The sequence below is a fragment of the Malaclemys terrapin genome, chromosome 16 (genome assembly GCF_027887155.1).
Source record: "Malaclemys terrapin pileata isolate rMalTer1 chromosome 16, rMalTer1.hap1, whole genome shotgun sequence".
Classification (NCBI taxonomy): Eukaryota; Metazoa; Chordata; order Testudines; family Emydidae; genus Malaclemys; species Malaclemys terrapin.
This window is the reverse complement of record NC_071520.1, coordinates 20,048,013-20,063,839: the sequence shown is the minus strand read 5'-3', so window position 1 is coordinate 20,063,839 and position 15,827 is coordinate 20,048,013. Positions and strand designations below refer to the sequence as shown.

At 47.6% G+C, this 15,827-nt stretch overlaps 1 protein-coding gene across 2 annotated transcripts in view; it reads left to right on the top strand.

The window, feature by feature from the left end:
- ULK1 (unc-51 like autophagy activating kinase 1) overlaps positions 1-15,827 on the top strand; it is a 101,097-nt gene that overhangs the window by 75,230 nt on the left and 10,040 nt on the right. For both annotated transcript variants that reach the window (XM_054006583.1, XM_054006584.1), the window contains exons 16-25: positions 365-490; positions 4,326-4,477; positions 5,822-5,905; positions 6,603-6,865; positions 7,714-7,898; positions 9,025-9,140; positions 9,761-9,904; positions 11,982-12,169; positions 15,250-15,428; positions 15,624-15,742. In XM_054006583.1, coding sequence (XP_053862558.1) covers positions 365-490; positions 4,326-4,477; positions 5,822-5,905; positions 6,603-6,865; positions 7,714-7,898; positions 9,025-9,140; positions 9,761-9,904; positions 11,982-12,169; positions 15,250-15,428; positions 15,624-15,742 — 1,556 coding nt within the window. The remainder of the gene's footprint in view (positions 1-364; positions 491-4,325; positions 4,478-5,821; positions 5,906-6,602; positions 6,866-7,713; positions 7,899-9,024; positions 9,141-9,760; positions 9,905-11,981; positions 12,170-15,249; positions 15,429-15,623; positions 15,743-15,827) is intronic.

The following is a 15,827-nucleotide window of genomic DNA, read 5'->3' as shown; positions in this document are numbered from 1 at the left end:
CGGCCGTTTAGCCTTTGTTCAGTGATGTGCTCCTTGGCCGTGGGTCTGAGGCTGCTGGAAAGTAGGCTGGTTGCAGCTTGAAATAGCTGAGATCTAATTTTCCTGGCGGGTGTGGTGCATCGTGTGTCTAACACAGTCTGTGGGCGAGAATCGCCCTGAGGAAGGAGACGTGAGTGGTTTTTTGGAGGTTGAGGTGGCCCTTCCTTTAATGGCTTTGAATTCCCGTCTACAAACTCACAACCTGAGGGGAGGAGTGAGGTGGATGTTGTCCTGCAGAGAGTCTCTTAAGCACGTTGATAAATCAGATTACGTCATCAAACGTGGTGTCCTCACAAGAGTCTTTATTTCTCTTTGAACTCGACAGCCGGCAAGGCCAGTTTTCCAGCAGCAAGTACGAGCACTCTGTCCCCATCCCGGTCCCAACGCAAATCCACAACTACCGGCGGATCGAACAGAACCTACAGTCTCCCAATCAACACGCTTTGCCACAGTAAGTGCAGAGGTGCGGGGAGAAGGTAATGCCACCTCCTGCTCATTGCAGGAGTCTTCAGATCTGCACTGTATATGTCATAAGAAGGTTTTACAGTCTGGTCCGTCTCCATCCCTGTACATAATTTCCTGTATTGCGGGCCCTCTCCCTGGCAGTAGGTGGGCAGCCCAGCATGCCGTGTGCTAACATTATGTTTGTGGCATTTTGACACCAGTAATAGAATCTATTTGTGACAGCATACGTCCCTTCCCCACTGTCAGATCAGTCTCTCTGATGGAATATCCAAGGGAAAGTGGTCTTTTATTTGGCAAATGGCTAAAACTTAGACATTTTTGGTTGAACTACTGAAAATAGATTGAAACTCATTTTTATAAAAATCTGTTCACACACTTAGTCACACCACAAAGCGACGTGTCCTATGTGACACTTCCATGTTAATGTGATGATGCAACATAATTAGTGCATGAGCAATTCATGCCTGTGAGGTAGAGCGCACATTGGGGAACCAATCAGGATGAACCGGATATTAGTCTTGGACCATGAGAGTGATACTTTGCATACTGCATAAATGGATCACACCTCTGAGGAGCACTTGGCGTCTGTCTGTTGAGATTGCCCCACACACGCGTTAGTCTTACAGACTTGTCCTGTGGCTTAACCATGGCACTCCCAGTCAAAGGCCAACTGAAAGGAGAGCCATACAAGAAACATGAGACCTTAAAGAAAGCCCATGTACCAAAGGTGGAATATGTTCAAATTATTGACAAGTCGCAGCGTGTAAGCAGCAAGCAAAGAACCAAGTCTCAGCAGATATATGACTTATTGCCAAGGTGAGTTTCTTTTATGTTTACATTCATTAGGGTTAGCTTTCAGCTGGGGTTTGATATTCCTGTCAGACTGGTCTGCCAAGAGGCCTCAGCCTGTTTTGCAAAGGCTGATAACACCTGAGACGTTATAGGTCAGTCTGACCTAATCTGGAATCAGCAAACAGATCATGGTGTGCCAGTGCTATTTGAACAAATTCTTACATTCTGGGTAAATCCCTTTCTAGTCTTGCGTGCCCCATATTTCCTGGAGCAGAGTTTGCTGCAGCTGTTGGGAGTGAAGCGTGCGAAAAGGATTGACCATCACCCATAATAATCCTTGCTGCCTGCAAAGTCAAGGATCTGGAAAATTTGCAGATATAGAGTGCACCTGTGATATGCATACCAGGGACTGGAATTGCTGGTTCAGATTTACAAACTATAGCCTACCAATATGGGATTAAAGTATCGTGTTCGGCTGCTTTATTCAGCATGAGTGCAATGATTCATAGATTCTAGGACTGGAAGGGACCTCGAGAAGTCATCGAGTCCAGTCCCCTGCCCGCATGGCAGGACCAAATACTGTCTAGACCATGAGACTAACGTATCTAAAGAAAACCCAGAGCATCTTCTAAAAATTATCAGCCTCCTGCAGAACACCATCCTTGTCTCCAGGAGGTCTTGTGCTCAGCAAATTTGTTTCTTCCTCCTCTTAGCAGGTGCAGAACACATCCTCCAAGATCAAAGGGAAAACCTTATCAAGCTAAAAGCTGTAGTTGGGATTCTAGTTGCCTATCAAACATACTTAGAAGGACAGTGACCATCATTCCTTATCAGTCATTTGACCAAATGTCTTAAAGTTTTAGACCCAAATTTGGCTCTCGGCTACTTGCTCACAGCTCCCACATGAGTCAGGGCAAGTTGAATGCCAGGTATTCGGGGTGGGGAAATTTGACCATTTTACGAAATTACCTAGGACCACGTGATGCAGACAGACTAAAAGTTTTATCAGTTAACGAGATAATTTGGCAGTGTGACTGGAAGGTATGTACATAGTGTGTGTAGTTTGTTTGTGTCCAGATGTGACATGTGGTACTGATAGCCATGTGGTAATTTGCATTTATCTGTGGCCACCTCACCTGTTCTCTGCTAATTCCATCTCTCTCACAGGCCTGCTTCTAATGTTCCATGTCTCTGAGCAGTTTCAAGCAGCGGTCATTTTTAAACTGTTTCCTTCTTATGGTCCAAAGATGGACTAGCCCCTTTAAAGTTATGCTGAAGCAAGTTCAGGACAGACAGCGTTCAGTCCTGAACCAATGATATTATTGAGATTGGATACCTAATAAATCATATGGAGTACAAACACTTTCTGCATCCCATTGAAGGGTCTAAAAAATCTTTTCTCTGTGTTAGCCTCTTCTTTCGTGTTTGTGTGCAATACATAATTTTTTGGGGAGGGGAGGGTGTAATACATAATTTTATTTCAAGCCCAGGTCAGTTGGAAGATACCAGAGCTATAAATTTGGAACATCCTCACTTACAGAAAAGTGTTTTTAGAGTATTTTTATACTCAGTTTGAGATCCAGGAATGTACCAATAAATATTTAAATCTTGTTCCATTAAAGCATCGTTCCTGTAAAGCAGGTGGCATAATCAAATATATAATGGTGTTGCTTAAAGAATGTAATGGCATTTATTTGATATGACCTGGATAGCTTCCTCTTGGCTTCATCATTCACGAGTAAAATGTAGATTCATACCAATAGAATCTTTATGCCATCAGATTACATATGCCTGCATTCCTGCACCGTAATCTTACAAAGGAGAGAAAGTATAGCGTGTATTCCTGATAGTATGATGCATTGAGCTGAGTAGTTCTTTCAAATCACTCACCGATCCCTTTCCAAAAAAGCCACCTGTGGGTTGCGACCATCACATATTTTTGGAAATGATTGATTGAAAATGAAATTTTTTGCAAGAGTTGACTGAGAATGAAAATAGGCATTCATGTGAGAAAAGGTTTTTTTTGTTTTTGTTATTCAGGGAATCTGAATGCCATGCCCAATGGCTGCAGAAGGGAATCTTGGTGAAGGAGGTTGCCCTGGTAAAAAGGGAGAGGGGTGGGTGGGTGTGTGTGTGTGTGTGTGTGTGTGTGTGTGACACACACACACATTATAATTATTTTTCCTGGAAAGAAAACATGGTGTGAGATACCAAAACAGTATTCCTGTCTCTTTAAAGGATCAAGATTTTGATGGATCCGCTGTACTCTGTTTCCCTTTCTATTTGTTTGCAGGATCTGGGCAATACTTTAGGAGGATAGATCAGTGTAATTTTTACTCTTTAAGGCTGAGGTTTTTCAAGGGAGCTTAAGGGAGTTAGTAGCTCGGACTCTTTTGAAAATCTGAGCCTAAAAAAAATTCCTCTGTAGTCATTCCAGTTGTAATGGCCGCGCACCGCTCTGTGTTGCTTTGTACCCATTCCTGACTTGACTCAAAGCTCTCTGTGGCGGTAACTCATTTGGCACAGCTGACCTATTGTACAATGCCGTGCATGCCTATGGAGCTATCTAATTAGAAGACTGCCACCCAGCATTGATAGGCAACAACTAGGATAACAAATCATTGGGCGTTTTTGATAGAGTTATTAAAACAAACTGGTAACGTGAAAGATCTGAGTCTCTGGCTTCCAAGGGGATGTGCTGTAAATACGTGTGTGTGTGTGTGTGTGTGTGTGAGAGAGAGAGAGAGGGAGACTAATCAGGAGAACCCCCTGATTTCCCTTTTATAACTAAGCTAACTGTAGTCTTTTTTTCCAGCTTGCATTGTAAGCTCCTTGTTCTGTTTGTATGGCACACAGCCCAGTGGGGGCCTAGTCCTAGGCACTACTGCAATACAAATAATAAACCATTAATGAAGATTTGGCTCGGTGGAAAGTAGCTGGGGGAGCTCAAATGGCTGGTGATGATGTTTTCCTTGCCCCTCTTTAGTGGTGTCTTGAATAACCTGTGCATTATTGCTGTTTCCAATAAGGTCTGGCGCAGTCCGAAGATCAAGCAGTACAAGCCCTCTTGGGTTTGCTAAAATCGGTGCTTCCCCTCCTTTCTCTGGAGAGCATGGAGCTGTGCCATCCCCTAGACGGTTCTCCTTCGGCGGTGCTAAGCCTTACACACCATCCCCGCAAGGTAAGGTGCCAGCCAGCAGAGCCTGGCATGTTGCTACCATCGCAAAATTGGGCACTCATTTCCCTAGAAAAGGAAGATGGCCTAATGGTTACAGTAGGGAGTGGGGATTGTTGGGTTGTATCCCTGTCCTGGCACTGACTTGCCTGACAAGTGTGTGTACCTCAATTTTCCCATCTGTAATATGGGGATAATAATATCCATCGGCTGCATGAGGCGTGAGGTTTGCTTAATGCTTGGGAAACCCCTTGCAGTCCTGTGGTGAAAGGCCCCATGCAAATCAGAATGTTCATGTTACGTGTGAAAGCAAGACAGATGAGTCCGGAATGAAAGGCTTCAGCTGCTTCCTTGGGCCCTGCCAATCAGCCTTTCCCATGGTGGAGTGAACAGTGGAGCTTCGCTCAGGGCCTGCTTATGAAAAGAATTGACATTCAGCCGCTGCACTGAGTCCTTGTTTGGTCTGTTGTCCTGCAGCAGCCTTATCCCGAATGAGGGACAAGGGCAGAGAAACGAAAGAAAGAAGGGCCAGATTTTCAAAAGAACTCGGCAGCTCCCATTGCTATCAGGGGAGGGGGAGGGTGGATTTCCCCCTTGTTCTCAATGGGACCTGCCGGCTTTTGAGCTCTTTAGAAAATCTGGCCCCAGTTGTGTGTCTTGGGAATCCAGAATCTTTTCCAGGTGCTGATTTCAGTTAAAATGAATTTTACCCCAGAGAGTTGGGTCCCCATCCCAATCATTATACATTCGGGCTTATCAGTGTTTAGTGTCGTTACTGATTAATGAACAAGGTATGTCTCACTCAAGTCAGTGACAAAACTCTTGTTGACTTCAGTGGGGCCATTACTTTGGCAAGGTCAGTGGAATCCCCAGGGGTAGCATCGGTATCAGATAACCTGACCCAGACACTACAGGGCGATTCAAGGGCAGGGCGTTTGGGGATAAGATTAGCTCTGTTCTGCATGTGTTGTGATATGGAGAACTAGGTAAAGGGGCGGACTTGGGTTTTACTAGATCCTTTACATCTCTGAAGTCTCCGATCCCATGTTTACAGGACTCATATAGGTGGGGAGCCAATGTTTGCCTGTTTGATTTCTCTAATTAGACCCCAGTCTGTTAGGATGAGCTTTTGATCACGCTTCCTAAAACTCTGACTCCTTTCTCACACTTTCCCTGGAGCTTTTCAGTTCTTTTATCCTACACCGAGTGAGGAGAAGGAAAGAGGGAACTGTCTAAGTGCTTCTTGCTCTCAGATGGGTCTGCGGTGAAACTTACATATCTAATGTGGTTGCGGCATCATCTGGGAAAACCTAATACTGAGTAAACCTTTTGATTGTGTTCCCCTTAAAGTTGGAACGATTCCCGAGCAGCCCGGTCAGACTGTTTTCTTCTCCCCACCTGGAGCAGACATGAGAAGCAGGATCCCCATGCTTGGTATGTCCATATTGTGTTTATCTTCCTCTTCCCTTTCTGCCTCCCTCACAAGAATAAGGGGCCGGACATCAGAAATGTGCTCTCTAAAGGGCTTTGGGTACCATATTATCCTTCTCTGATGCTTGGCTCAGACAGGAAATGTGATGAGAAGAGAATCCTTACCCATTGGCTCCTCCCCCGCCATTCCCCAGCTGTTGCTGTCCTTATACCACGATGGCATGAAATTAACAAGTTTAAATGGTGCTCGTGGGTGGCACATGACACAAACTCTTGCTTGTGTCGTGGAAGTCACGGGTTTGTGCGGTGTGGAATCCCAGTGGAAGTCCTCCTCTTCCCTACCCCCGCGTTCTCCTAAATCCGCCTTGCGAGTTGCTGGGCCAGACAGCTCTGTCAATGTGCAGTGTCCCAGCAGGTGAACTTGAGCAATGAGCTCTGCCCCCTCATTTCATGAGCCCCTGGAGTTTAGGCATCCACAGGTCAAAGCCTAAATCAGGCCTGAAAGTTTGGTGGCACATTGCTGAGAACAGAGTCTGGACTTGACCATGTATTGAAGGATTTGATCTTGAGGTGCCAAGGACAAACTTGCCTCCTCTGCTTTCTTAAGGCTTCCCTGTAGGTCCTGAGATCAAACCAGCTCGCAGAGTTGACCAGAGAATGACACTGTGTGTGTGGGGTGGGGGATGTTTGGATTCTCTAGGTGCCTCAGTGCCTGAGCACTCTTCCCGAGGGATGGGCTGCCGGCTTCACAGCGCTCCCAACCTGTCAGACTTGCATTCCTGCAGGCAGAAGATTACCAAGCAGCATTCTGACCCTCTAGTTCCTCACTTTGGACACGCTCCCGTCAGCCAGCCCCTGCAGGTTCATGGCTTGCAGCCCTGCCGACAGCTGAGGTCCTCACCAAAGCTGTCCGAATTCATGCAGAGAAGTCCCTTGCCAACTATCTTGGGCTCCCCTACAAAGGTAACCTGTGGATTCTGCCTTGCAGCTCAGTCTGGCGGGTTATTCTGGAGTAACTAACTGTGTTTAGATAAAACCGGTTCGGATTTGCCACGGCTGGTTAGTTGTTCCTCAAGGGCTGTTGAGTGATCTGTGTCCAATGAGTCAATGCTCCTGTTCCTAGTGGACATATCTCGCTTGGCATCAGTGTCTGAGCAGTGAGTCCAAGGATCGGAGAGGGCCCTGGCAATGAGCTGCCCTGTCCCTACAGATTAGGACTGAGGCATAGCAGTGGGTTTCTGTGTGGGGCTGAGTTTCACAGTGCGTCTGGGCTTGTAATGCAAGGCTTTGCCCTGCAAGCATCCTCAGGGTGGTAGCCGTAGAGATGGGAGCCCTGATGTCTGCCTGTGAAGCAGACGCTCTGGATCCACTTTGGTCTCCACTTGTACCAGAGAGTTCAGAGTTTAAGACCAGAAGGGACCACCAGATCCTCCAGGCTGCCCTCCTGTGTATCGCAGGCCATTAAATGTCACCAACGTGCTCAGCGCAGGAAGTTGGATTAGACTAGAGCATTTCAGTCCTCAGGAGACTGAGTTGGTCATGAGCCAAAGGCAGAGAACGAGTGATCGAGGTGTCCCCAATGTCCGAGGCCCCTGCAGTGGTGGGAACAGAGTCAGTCAGACGCAGCTCTGAAGCGGCACTTAACATACAAAAACGTGTGAGGCAGCTGCCTTTCCTCTGGGGCAGGAGGAGGGCCGAGATGTTTTCAGCCACGGTTTCGTGTATACAGCTTCATTTACAAAAACCAAAACCGGCTTGATGAGACTATTTACAAATAACTCAGCAAGAAACCCCAACTCTCTCCTTTCTAGGCTATGTCCCCTTTTGAGTTCCCCAAAACTCCCAGCTCCCAGAACCTGCTCATGCTCTTGGCCCAGCAGGGAGTCATGATGGCCCCGACACGGAACAAGACTCTGCCAGACCTGAAGGAAATGGGGCACTTCCATTGCCACCAGGCTGGCCTGGGCTTGAGGCCTGTGGATGAGATTAAGGGCAGGTGAGATATCTGCATGTTCTATCATAAAGTATGTCGTATTGTGATGCTTGGTTGATAGACGTGGGGGAAAAGCAATCCCCTGCCCTTTGACCAAGCCCTCGCAGCTACACTGCATTTTACAGTCATCAGATAATATTCACAATACGCCTGTGTTGCAGGCACATACTACCCTGACTTTTATAGACTTCCTAGGCAGAGGCAGGACATGACCTAAATTAGTGATTTTGGGTGTCCTAATTTTTGGCTGTATAAAGGGGCCTGATTTTCAATCAGTGATGAAGACCCACTTTGCAAATCAGGCTCCTTTAAGGTGTTTCAGGCTGGGCGCCCCAAAACTGGAGCAACCACAATCACCAGGCACTCTTGAAAATGTAGACCAGGGAGAGCTGCGAATGGCCAAGGCCACCCAGCAAATTGGTGTCAGGGCTGGGATGAGGACCCCAGGCTTCTCCCAGCTGGGATCCGGGCTCAGTCAATTACACTAGGCTACCACCAGTTGCACGAACACGCTGATTGCTCCATTTGGAAATGGTTCCCACAGTGAGGAGGGCACCGCTCCTTGTAACAAAATACCCAGCGTCCTGAACGGAGATCCCTTTAAAAACCAGCCATCCTACCACTGAGGCCATTTCAGGGCCTCAACGCTGCTGTGCTGTCATTAGGCTTCTCTAATTGTCCTCCTGAAGCGTGGCGTTCGTGGGGCGAGTTCAGCTCCCTCCTGAGTTCATCCTGAATAGCCCCATAGCGAGTGTTGCAGTTCTGTCTGTTGGGGGAGGGGGTGACTGCAGAGGAAGGAGTGAGGCCTGAAGGAAACCATTTCTGTGGCAGAGCTCCATGGGTGAATGCTGACAGGAAGGGGAGATCAGCGAAAGGAAGGTGGTGATGCAGGTAGCTAGGCTGCTAGCCGTTCCCTGTCCCAGCCAGAGATGCGCCTGTGGCTCTGATATAGCAGCGTAAAGAGCATCACAGGCCCACAGCTGCTTCAGCGTTGAGCCGTTTGCCGCGCAGCGTGCAGAACGGGTGGGGAGGCGGAATGGCACAGATCAGGGAGTGGAAGTTCACTGAAACCTCGGGCCTTTCTGAAACCGTCTTTGTCTTCCTACATGGCCTTTCATTTTCTCTCTAGATCTCTGAGCACCGGCCGCCTCACTGACCTGCTTCTCAAGGCTGCCTTTGGGGCTCAGATCTCAGAAGCTGGCAGTAACGACAGCCTGAACAATGAGAAGCCAATGGAGATCACAGGTATGAGGGGAGGCCTTGGTAGCATGTCCCAAGTTGGCCCGGTTCTTGCTTTCCAGGGCTTTGTGTGAATGGGAGGTCTCTGGTCTCCTTGCCTGGGAGCAGGAATTGACTGCTAGCAGTAGCTGATATGGGGATAACAATGCCTCTTCCTGTGTAAAGCACTTGGAGACCTAGGGATGAAAAGCGCTGTGGAGGAGCTGGGTATCATTATTACTTATTATCTCAGAGGTCTTTTTTATGACTAATATTTTAATGGGAACAATTGAATAAGCATCGGATGCTTTTCAAAGTGCAGCTGAAATATGCCTTCACCCTCGCAGTGTTCCTGTGAGGTAGGGGGACGTATGATCTCCATTTGCCAACTGGGGCACTGCGTAGGAGGGGGCCCTCCTCTGAGGAGCTGCAGGAGTCGACAATCTAGTGGGCAGTGAGGCCACGTAACGCCGCCGGTGCTCTTTGGTTGTGCCCTGTTTGTATACAAGCCTGTGTCATTTCCTTTGTCAGCGGGATGCTTGGAAAGGGAGCAGTGGTGAGAACAGCTTGAGGTTGTGGGGAGAGGAATCCTGCCCTCTGAGTAATAATCCTAGTAAAAGTTGCTCCTTTTCACTCTTCCTCTGTAGCTCCCTCTGCTGCTTATGGAGGAAACCTATACTGTGGGGCTAGAGCTGGGGGCTCTGTGAGCCCTTCCCCAGTGATCTTCACGGTTGGATCCCCTCCCAGTGGGACAACACCACCGCAAACCACTAGGACCAGGATGTTTTCAGGTAAGACCCTGCCCTTCTGCTCTGGTGGGTCTGTCTGGAAGATGGTGATGGCAGGCCTTCATGCCACAGACTTTGCTTTCTGTTGTTGGAGCATTGGCAGTACAAAAAGGTTTAGCAGAATGCATTTGTTCCTGGCCTGAACGCCATTGAGATTATAACCCTGGCAAATACTAACACAAGTTATTACTGAAAGCTCTTTCCGTTGCTTCGAGGATGAATGTGGATGACCAAGAGAGATGCAAATATTTGTTACTTTATTTCTCTCTCTGCTTCAGGAACAGCCCTTTTTAGTACTTTCCTATCAGAACAAGTGTCCATTTGAGTCAGTTCACCCCCTCTAAATAATGCGGTTCAATAGGAAATGACTGTGTGCTTAATAGTTAACTTGGGGAACTGCTATGCTCATCATTATGAGGCTGCATTGCTCCATCAACTGTAGAGTTTAATTATAGGACTGGCTTTAATCCCCGATTAAGGAGACCACCCTGGGAGCCGTCTTTCTTTCTCCCTCAGTCCCTGTCCTAAATGTGGGCTTTTTGGCATTGAGCAGAAAATCCCCAGGATAGCATGAAAATTGATTATAGAGACCAGAGGGTCTGAAGATGAATCATTCCCTAACCTGCTGACAGCGTCCTATACATCATACATAGGCTCCATTCCCCATTCTCTTCAGAGTCCTCTGGAAAAGATGCCGAGCCAGCCCCAAGCGTTTCCAGTCCAAGCCGCGCAGTGTATATTATGACAAGTTCACTGAGTGTTGCAACTGGATAAGAGCTGAGCTTGAAGAGCTGTGACTGATCTTCATTGCCCCAAGTCTATTAACTACTTCAGGTGTTCTAGCTCACGTGCAGAAACGGGAGAGCAGGCCGTCGTTATTGGGAGGGAGGGGGACTCGGAGGCAGTGTGATGCAGGCTGTCATTATTGGGAGGGAGGGGGCTCGGAGGCAGTGTGATGCAGGCTGTCATTATTGGGAGGGAGGGGGCTCGGAGGCAGTGTGACGCAAGCTGAAGCCTTACACAGCCTCGATGCTTGACAGGTTTGGAGTGACCATAAATAGGGTCATTAGACAAGTATAACAACAGAGCACTTGTATAGGCCAGATTAAAGCTGCTGAAAACAGTGGCCTGCAAATTCGGGGATACCCTAAGTTTGAGGTTCTTTTCGTTTGCCTGTTCCATTTGTCTCCCCTCAAAGAGCTGGAAATACCCACATCTTCTTTGCGGGTCCCCGAAAGCTTTGAGGGGTAGTTCTCAAGCAGGGTGGTAAGGGAAAGAAAGCTGCATACAACTCTGTACATGAGTAACTCAGCAGCCAATTATGTGGCTGAGCCCTTTGAAGACTCTGTAGAGCAGCAGATGGAATCCAGAGGGGAAAGGCTGTGTCTTTTCCAACCGCGATGTTCAGTGACTGTAGGGAATCCCATCTTGGCCGAATTTGCATAGCTGGATAGATACTCATTATAGCCAGGATTAGAATCCTCTGTGTCTCAAAGAGAACATTCCGCATCGACAACAGGTGCTGCAATGCAGGTTATGGTGAATATATTTAATTCTCTTATTATGACTGCATGACTTTGAAGGGTCCTTTTGCTATTGATAAATCTTGCAGTAAACAATGTATCTGTGGTGCTCTCTGGGCTTGAGTATGATTGGCCCATGCGGACATGGTTGGTGGTGATCTAGTGGCTGGGGCACTGGACTAGGACTTAGGAGATCTGGGTTCAGTTTCTGGCCCAGCCACAGTTTAATCTGTTCCGTACCTCACTTCCCCATCTGTAAAATGGGGGAGGAGAACAGTTCCACCCAAATGAACCAGGAGCCCTGGAAGTGACATGCTGTTGTCCATAGGGTCAGAACTACTAGAGATGGCAAAAAACGGGCTCCAAGCATACACACTTACGTTGCATGGGATCTACAGCTTTCTTTGTTAGGCATCTAATCAAGAAACCCAATACTCCACTTCCTAGCAGGCTGTCTATGTGGTGGAGGGGATTGTACATCATCTAAGCAATGGCTGTGCTGCAGTTCTGCCTGGTATTAATGTCTAAGTCGTTGCCATGTGTACTTTTCTTCTCAGTGGGTTCTTCAAGCTCTCTGAGTTCAGGAGGCTCATTCAGCGGCAGACACTTGCTGGTGGGAGCTGGTGGGGATGCCATGGAAGCTCCATCTAGTCTCCGGTACACTCTTGTGGATCCTGTTGCAGCTAATCTGGAAGGGGCAGTTACATTTGAGGCACCAGAACTGCCTGAGGAGACGCTCATGGAGGTGGGTACAGCCTGTGGACTTAAAACAGAAATAGGGGTTGGGGGAGGGGGCGAATCACCAAAAGCAAATCCAAAATATTGGATATTGGCAGCAGATGGGGTCAGACCCTCAGCAAGGGAGCAAGGCCAGTTTACACCAGATCTGGCCCATAAAGTTCAATAAGTCAAAAATGCTTTCAGCATATTGGTCCTCTTTGTCTGGGAAGGAACAAAGTTACTGAACTTTTTAGTCCTTGTAGCTGGTTACTGGAGTGACGGAGGGTATAATTTTGCCATTTCTAAAGCTGAAATTGAAGGTTGGAAACCGCACTCAATATTGCACGTTCTTCTTTGACTGAAAATCAGCTGGTTGTGAAGAAAGTCTGGGTTGTTTCTTTTTAAAAGAAAAAAAAAATAGTGTTACTGATGTCTAGCCAGAATCCAGCCAGCAAGCTATTGAATGTATCCCATTACTGTCTTCTGCATGCACTGTGGATTCCGTTAGCGATACAATCTCCGATGAAAGCACCTAAAAGAAAATAAACTGGATGCTTGTGTTGATAGCAGGAGAGAGAGACTCTGAACCAACAAAATAGGCTGTTGAATCATCTTTGTCAAGTTGAAAGGCAGCCAGACACCCCCTTTTTCCCCACAGTGAATGGAGCTGGAAGCATAGCAAATGCTCCCACCGCCCAAGTGCATTTGATATGTAAGTCAGGTTATCCATTTGCAGTGGAGCTGTGGAGTGAGGGGAAAAACTAAGGCCTGGTTTCATCTTTATTCATAATCTTACGGAAGCTCATCTAGGACTATGGAAGGTTTATTACAACTAAGCCTTGACTCCAATATCAAAAAATTGTCCTCTGGTTACATGCAGAGACCTGTGCCTGTTGGTTTAAGAATTAAGGTTTGATGGTTCCATTTTTAAAAAAAAAATTAGAAAAATGAGACTTGAGCTGTCAGGTGTGCACTGAGTTGGTTTCATCTGCTAAGTTTTCTGTAGAGTCGTGCGGCTGAGATTTTAACATGGATGTGATCCATGTTTTGTGGGAGTTAACTGAACTTCCTGCCACCTTAAGAGCCCCAGAAGCATGGGAATGTGGCAGCCACTCCTCCTCTGTAGGCCTGAACAGAATCTTCCCAAGGAAATGTCAGCTTGATCTTGTTAATGCTGTGCAGTTCTGCTTCAAATGTCCGCAGTGAGTCATTTTGGTTTGGTCCTCATTTCTGCTGAATGCAGGCTTTAATAATCCATTCGCATGTTGCAAAACCTCCCTGGCACCCAGCTTTTTTGGCTTATTTGTAACCCCTTTTGTGCCCTGTGAATCTGTCCGGAATGGCAACCTGGCAAATTTTCCACACAGATGCTTTCTGCTGACGTTTTTACAGCACACTGAAATGTTGGCATTTTGAAACCTATTATTTATCTCAGGTTTTGTTGTAAAAAGTAAGTGGATGTTTTTTCTTTGAAAAAGTTCCTTTAGGGGAAAACGAGACAAATTCAGGACTGTATTTAAAAGTTTGATGTGCAGTGCTAAAACAAAGTACATATTGGGGACTGGGGCAGGAGAGGTTCTGAATGATTACTGATGGCAGGGCTGGAAAGTACCATAGGCTCTTTATGGGTAGAGAGAAAGGAAGGTCCACTGAGTAGGATGCTAACCTGGCGGTTGGGAGACTTGGTTTCAATTCCTGTTCCATCATATGTGACCTTGGGCAAGTCACTTAATCTCTCTGTGCCCCAGTTCCCCATCTGTAAAATTGAGATAATAGCATTTCCCTACTTCACAGGGGTATTGTGAGGGTAAAGACACTGGAGATTTTGAGGTGCTATGGAGGCCATGTACGTATGAAACCCCTGAACCATCAAGCTGAACTGATGCGTGGATAAAGAAAGCTATAGAATTGGTTGCTCAATATGAAGGATGTATTTCTCCCTTTGATGGCTGCCCATAACTCATAGACTAAAGGGCATTAACCTGCCGCTTTGAGAGAAGGACTGACCCATTGTATGAATAGAGAGACAAGGTGGGTGAGGTGATGTCTTTTTATAGGCCCCTCCCCCACCTTGTCTCTCCAATATCCTGGGACCCACACGACTACGACACTGCATGCCTCCATTGAATGCATGACAGACCTGCTAGCTCTTCCAATCATTTTGATAGAAAATACCACAAAGGGAGTTCCACGAGGAGTTCCAGCGAGAAGTTCTAACAGGTTTTATAGTCACCTCAAAGAGCCAATAGTTACTGCAGGTCCTATGAGTAGTTAGCCTTCAGGCTATCCTGGGCAGGGTTTATTCAGTAAAACGCCCCAAGAAATGGGAAAGTGCCCCTCTGAGCTGAGCCCATTGCTGTGGGGTTTCTTCCCCCTATTAAATGCAGGTGCCTCGTAGCTCCAGGTGCTGGATCGAGAGCCAGGAGGCCAAAGGCCACGGTTCACCCACCGAACAGGCGCTCAGGCAGCAGTGGGACAAGTTTGCCCGGTCAGCAGGCCTCACTCCTGACCTGAAATAGGAAGCAACTCTGGAGACGTTGGTTCCGTGACGGTGTCGACTCAGACTGAAGACTCTAAGGAGTGGGGTGTTGTGTTGTATTGACAGCCTGGTGTGAGGCTAGTATTTGTGGGGTTTACATACATAGGCATTCAAGCTAGTTACTTCCGGATGTGCCCAGCTCTGCTCTCAATCACTCCATTGCTTGCCCCAGTGACAGCGAGAAGCATTAGGCTTCACAGAAACTCCCCTCGGCTTTGATGGATTCCTAAGCAGTCACACAGAGAGGAAAACTCCTATTGGAAGATTAGCCTGTTACTGGGAGCCTGACTCACCAGCTTCTCTGGGGAACTGCTTGTAAACTGGTGGCCTGAAGCTGTGCTCCGTTAATCTGTGAAGGAGGAGGATTGGTGTCTGGGCTTGGGTCCAAGTGCAGGGATTTCATGCCCAGACACAACAACAGCTCCTTGGAAGAATTACATCCTCAGCTTCTGCTTTCATAACCCAGAGATGAGTCCTCCGTGTGCTAGCACTGTTGCTAATGTGTCCTGCCTCCCTCACACGCTGCATCCTACACGTAACCTCTGTGTTGGTGTTTCCTTCTCCAGCAAGAGCACACGGACATCCTGCGCAGCCTGCGCTTCATGCTTGCCTTCGTCCACTATGTGATGGAAATCGCCACCATCAAAGGGAGCACCAGCGAGATGAGCAGCTCGGTGGCCTCTGAGTACCAGCTTCAGGAGAGCGTGGTGGCTGACCAGATCAGCCTTCTCAGCAGGGAATGGAGGTAAGGCCCGGGGAGAAGCCAGGATTCCTTGACCTTTTCCCAAAAGCACCCTAGCTGCTGTGCGTTGCTTCTCTCTGCCACGTGCCTGGTGTGTGCATTTGGAAAGCACTCTGGGACACTTATTGTAGAGGTCGTGCTATAATTACACCGACCAGCCCGTTGATCTGCTTGCACTGAAATGTGCTTCTTTTGCAGCTATGCAGAACAGCTGGTACTGTACCTGAAAGTAGCGGAGCTGCTGTCCTCGGGCCTGCAGACGGCCATAGAACAGATCAAGGCAGGCAAGCTGTGCCTCTCCTCCACTGTCAAACAAGGTAAGGGCCCCTGAGCACAAGTACAAGGGACCCGTCTGGAATGCTGGAGCTGTGGAAAGGAGCTTGGAATGAGGATGTTGTGTCC